This window comes from Podarcis vaucheri, assembly GCF_965113315.1.
Source record: "Podarcis vaucheri genome assembly, chromosome: 11".
Classification (NCBI taxonomy): domain Eukaryota; kingdom Metazoa; phylum Chordata; class Lepidosauria; order Squamata; family Lacertidae; genus Podarcis; species Podarcis vaucheri.
In genome coordinates this window covers 28,841,022-28,847,021 of record NC_138749.1, presented here as the reverse complement: position 1 = coordinate 28,847,021, position 6,000 = coordinate 28,841,022, and the positions used below count along the sequence as shown (strand labels likewise).

Below are 6,000 nucleotides of genomic sequence, written 5' to 3'. Positions count from 1 at the left end.
GTGTGCCGCGAGATGTTGCCTGGAGGGAGGCGGGCGAGTTGGGCGGCGAGAGGCGGGGCGGCGGCAGCGAGGAGAGGCCGCCCAGCGCGGGGCTCTCGCCGTCTGCCTGCCTGGCTGCCTGCGAGCTCGGCGGGCAGCGCCTCCGTCCGCAGCGCCCGCCTCGCGGCTCTCATTCCCTGCCCCTGCCAAAGCTCACCCAGCCAAGCCGCGCTCTCCTTCCTGCCTCGCTTTGCTTCCTCCTCCCCCCCACCCCCAAAGCTTGGAGGTTCCCCGGCAAGGGGGAGGGAAAAAAATTGAAACTTACACTTTCATGCGTCCCTCCCGGCGTGACGCTGCGCGCTGACGTCACGGGGCTGTAATGGTGGTGTGCCTCGAGATTTTTTTCATCAAACAAGTGTGCCTTTGCCCAAAAAAGGTTGGGAAACACTGTTCTAGAGTACAATTTAGGTGGCAATCCTAGCTTATCCTAAAGACAATCCGACTCCACCAACTCTTAGAACATCTAATCCTCAGTCTTGCTCCTCAGTTTGAGCTACTTGTATTTACTGTAGAATGCTCTAGGAGTCTGGGGCCTTATATTTTCTTGCTGCTCTCCTATCTTGTTCTGGGATGCTCCTCACTACACTAGGCCTATTGGACCTGGGAATCTGACACTACTGTAGATAGTGTATTAATCAGAGGCTATTTTGATGAGACTGCGCTATTATTGTATTGTACAATATATAAAAATAATTATTTGTGGGGTTAGCTGTGCTGCCCAGTGTAACTCTTCTTACTGAAATATTTGTAAACTTAAACCAGGCATAGGCAAACTCAGCCCTCCAGATGTTTTGAGACTACAATTCCCATCATCCCTGACCACTGGTCCTGTTAGCTAGGGATGATGGGAGTTGTAGTACCAAAACATCTGGAGGCGAGTTTGCCTATGCCTGACTTAAACTTTAGGAAACCAGTTAAGAAAAAAAAAGTAAGGTAAGGTCTCTCTGCATTTTCTTGCTTTAACTTGTGTCAGTTAGTGTGCAACAAGTTAAGTAATCTAGGCATGTCGACAGTATTTCTCAAGGATAACTGCTAGAGCTACCTTTCTTACAAAACCACTGAATTACAATCTCCATCTGCTTACAAAATTGGCGACATGAAAACATGAACAAGGGCTTTAAAAAAACTATATTGCTTTGAAAGGAAAAAGTGTATGAATTTTAATAATGCAAGGAACAAAAATATATGATATTCATCAGGAATTGCAAACGTGTATGAACTTACATTTTATGATTATTCAGCGAGTGAAATCACACCAATAAATAATTAATATAAAAGGCCTGATCTATTCTAGTCACAAGCATATCCTTAATTACGGTATATTGTCCCCTTTTAAGAGGCTTTAATTGTAAACTGCTTTGGGAGCCAATCCTGGCATGTTATAGATATAATAAATAAATTATAATCTGTAAAGGACTCCACAAAGCACAGGCTTAAATTTGGGGTAGGGTGTGCATGCGTACCTCCCGTAGTAGCATCTGTGCAAAGTGCTGTGTGCAAGCTACTCATGCTCCAAGAGCAAGTAGCGCACTCATGTGGTGTAGTAAAGACCAGTACCACCATAACAACCAATGTTGGAACATTGTGCCCTCCAGATGTTTTGCACTAAAAGTCCCATCAACCCCAAGCCACATGGCCATATTCTAGAGGGCAGCAGGTTGGGGATGACTACACTATGGGAGGTATCTATCTATCTATCTATCTATCTATCTATCTATCTATGGACCTTCCGTTCCACATAACGGCTGGACAATCACATAGCTGCAAGGGGTAGGTGGAGAGATAAAAGTTTCCCTTTGTTCACAGTTTTATAAATGAGTTCTATAGGTAATGAGGCAGGAGAGAAATTGTGCCCTGTGTTTATATATTTTTGTTTCTACATAAAATATGCTTAATTCTAATCCTCTTTAACATCTAAAAGAATGTATTGGCAAACTAAGATGTAAAAAGTGATTGATTACAAACAATGTCATCTTAAAAAAATAAAATCAGATCCTGTCATGGTTGAAGAAAACAGGCCAAATAATATAAAATGTAAGAGAATAATTTTGAAATGGATTTTTCTCTCTCACTCCAGCTAGCACTATGGGCAATCCTGTCAGCTTCTATATTTTATTGCGACCTGCTTTGTAAACAGATACTCAGATCTGTACAATGTAATGTCAGCTTGCATTAAATCATTGGCAATAATAGGTGCTCATTATTCAAACTGTGTTTCTACTGGCATGTCTTATTTATGCGTCAGCTTCTTTACTGAAGGACTTAGATGTATCAGTGTCTGTGGAAGATTCTGCACTTTTGAGCAATTTTTGTTTAAGTGACCTTTAAATAGGACAATGAAAATTTAGTGTTGAATAGTGTGAGCAGGGACACAGAATTGTTTTAAGTTAGCATTAGCATTAGGTTTATGAAAAGGAAAAATTATGGCTTAAGAATGAAATTAATCAATGTTTTATGGATTTGGTATCCGGCACAGGCTATTCAACCAAGGCAGATAGATTTTTCTGGAAGGGCTAGCCCACCAGCCATGAAGTTTCAAATGAGAGATTTGTGTTGTACAGGTGTTCAAAGAAACACAGAAACACAGAAAAACACGCACAGAGAGATTCCCTATTTTCTGATATAAATCACCATCTAGAGTGTACCTAGGAATCTAGACCCCTGTGGTGTCACTGGTTTTATCTCCAATTCACTTTCCCAATTTCCTTTTTTTTAAAAAAATAGCCCAAATGGTGTGGACCAGCTAGCTCTTTTGCAAATAGGGATGGAGGAATCTGTCAATTTTAGTTTCACTATTTCAAATCCCCCCTATTTTAAATTTAGCTTTATGACTTCCACATCGATTCACCATTTTTCATATGTCCCCTAGAAGATTAGACAGTAATTTATTGTGAATTTCTCCTTATGTATACATATGTGCATACAATTTTGCCTAATATGCACAAATGGCAAAGCAATTTCCCCCTAATATAATGCATTTTTGTATGTTAATCTCACAGATATATGCATTTTTATACACACTTAACTTTAGTATATGCATTTTTATACACACGATTTGGTTGTGAAAAAATGCCCCCAAAATTGGAGAATTATGAATTTCAAATGATAGCTATCTTTTGGTTTGTGCAGTGTTTCAGAAAGTGCAAATGAGATAAGTTCACCTTTAAATACAAACTGAATTGAATTTCTCCCCCATCCTTATATGCAATGCAAGTTCAAAAATCATTGGGAGGTAAAACTGTCTTCTAAGTAAATTTCTGTTTGGTTACCTAGACCCTTGCTTCAGATATGGAACTTATTTCACCACTGCGCCAACCTAGCTAGGAGGCTCTCACCTCTTTCAAATTCCCATCAATTCATGGGCTTATAGCCTCAGTATTTTGTTCTCCTTTGTGATCAGACCATTATTTCTACAAAGATTTGCCACATGCTCTGTAGCCCAGGACTCCTGACACTTGCTCAATAATACTGCAACAATCCCATTTTTTTACAACATACTCAAAACTGTTGCTGCTGCTATTTACTGACTTGGTGTACATTATTTGCAAGAACTAATGTGTATAAGTAACAGTGGTTTCTTAAATTGTTCCTTATTCTTAATGATTAGTAAACATAAAGTATTATTTTGTTGCATATTTCATGTGTAATTTGCATTCAACTCAAATGAAATATGCTAATCAAGTATTGACTCTTAATGTTGAGGAATTAAACGCCTGCCTGTTTATATTTTAGCACTTCCACCCTTCTTCTGAAGCCGTGTTCTTGTTGGCTCAGTCATAACCAATGGTTCCTGGATAATAGTTGCTTGATAATTTTTGCCTAGTAGTTCAACTTCCAGTTTCTGTCCAACTTTACTGAGTTCCACGGGGACATATGCAAAAGCCAGACTCTGCTGAGTGCTGTAGCTGTAACATCCAGATGTGGTGTTGCCAATAACCTGAAAAATTACCCAAATATCACAAAGGTTTTAGTGCATGGAAGCCTACACAATTGATGTAGGTTGTATTATTCAATAAAACAGTCAGTATGTTAGAGAATCAAACACATGACTGCACGTTACATAGTTTTCTTGTCTGCTTTAACCAAAAAAAGGCTGGGAGCATCTCAACATAGAGAATAATTTGTGCCCTGGAAAAAGATATTGCACATGCATCACCTGTTCTTGAGTAGCAACACAGCTCGACCGCTGCATACAAACCTACCCTACAAACTTACACTGAAGCATAAAAATATATCACATTCCTCAAGTAATAAATATAGTTTTTAGAATATTCCCCACTCTAAAGAAATAACTTTCATTTATATAAATGAAAGCTATTGATATGGACACATGCAGATGGATCTAAAAAGTGACTCAATATTGTAATAAATTTTCCATTTCTAATTTCTGAGAGATATTAAATTAAATCATACTTAGAGTAGACCCACTGAAACCACTTGAGTTATTAAAGTCCATTGATCTGAATGCATCTCAAAGTATTAATTCTCTTTGGAAATTTGACACCTGAAGGTAGCACAATCTTGGTGTGAACACAGCTCTTCAACCTTTTTGGACCTGGAACCCTCCTTTAACCCAAAAATGCAACTGAGGACCCACTTCTTAATTTTTTAACCATACATTTGTATGAAGGTAGTGCTGCTATTGTGACCTACTTAGGTCAGGATGTGTTTTCTCCCTGCTTTCCTGTTTCCTCCCAGCCTCTCTCTCCCTCCTGAATTATAAACTGTGTCCAGTTTCAGCAGGCTGTCTTATCTTGTCTGCCTGAAAGCTGGGTGGACTGGAGTCCTGATTCTGTTTCAAAGTAGGGGGGGGGGAGCACAGAGTACATCAGGACAGTCCTCATCAGTCCTTTACTTTAGAGAGCCAGTGTAGTGTAGTGGTTAAGAGCGGTGGACTCGTAATCTGGTGAACCGGGTTCGATTCCCTGCTCCTCCACATGCAGCTGCTGGGTGACCTTGGGCCAGTCACACTTCTCTGAAATCTCTCAGCCCCACTCACCTCACAGAGTGTTTGTTGTGGGGGAGGAAGGGAAAAGGAGAATGTTAGCCGCTTTGAGACTCCTTAGGGCAGCGATAAAGCGGGATATCAAATCCAGACTCTTCTTCCACTTCTTCTTTACATAATCTTTGGGTCCAAGGTGCTTAGAGCTCTGAGTATTAACACAAGAACTTTGAACCTGGCCCAGTAGCAAATTCCTTTTGTTGTGAGAAGCCCAGCAGAGGACTGTGAGAACTGCCACTGGTAGAAATTGCAAAGGGGTGGCATTTTTTAATCTGTTATAGCAAAAATAAAAACATATGTCACTGCACATGTGTGTATTTCCTTGCGCAAACATATGCTGGTGTTTGCAACCCTTTTTAAACTGTATGCAAACTATCTTTTGTTCATTTTGAAATATGGATGGGAGCACAATATGTTCTAGAAAACTTTGCTTCAGTTTTTTGAAACAAAATCTATGCTACATGCCTTGTTATTATACCAGACACTTTCATTTCCCTCTGGATCAACATTATCCGTTTCCAAGGTGAGATACACAAGTTGCCGTTCAAGCCCCTTTTCTTTAATCTGCTTCAGTGCTTGCTTTCCTATGAAGTCTGCTGGCTGGGAAAGAAAGATAATGATGATAAATGATTAGTCAGGCTCTGTGACAGGGTTATGGATGCAAGCATTTAAATTTGCCTTCACTTGTTTTTCCATCCATTATTAAGCTTTAGATAAAAGTACAAATTAAATTAAACCATTGGGCTTCTTGAATGTTATTTCATCTTGCTCACAATGTGGGTATGTTCAGTTATTTTACCTCATATTTGTCTACATTTGTAACCTTTAAGCGCTATACATTCTGATTATATACCTTTAAAAATATTATACTGAAAAGAGCTCAAGCTTCCTCTTGGCTACTTACATGGGGAAGTAACAGCAGAGACATTTATAGAAAACTATTGCAAGAAAACCCACAT

The 6,000-nt window shown here is 39.6% G+C and overlaps 1 protein-coding gene across 3 annotated transcripts in view; it reads right to left on the bottom strand.

Annotated features, from left to right (window-relative positions):
• Positions 1 to 435: 435 nt before the first annotated feature.
• DMGDH (dimethylglycine dehydrogenase) overlaps positions 436 to 6,000 on the bottom strand; it is a 43,563-nt gene continuing 37,998 nt past the window's right edge. For 2 of the 3 annotated variants that reach the window (XM_082191901.1, XM_082191902.1), the window contains exons 15-16: positions 5,507 to 5,641; positions 436 to 3,976 (exon numbers count right to left, since the gene is read on the bottom strand). In XM_082191901.1, the coding sequence (XP_082048027.1) occupies positions 3,761 to 3,976; positions 5,507 to 5,641 (351 nt within the window). In that variant the 3' untranslated portion in view covers positions 436 to 3,760. Of the gene's footprint in view, positions 3,977 to 4,692; positions 4,832 to 5,506; positions 5,642 to 6,000 lie in introns of all 3 variants that reach the window. The other variant, XR_014212105.1, reaches the window with a different exon arrangement.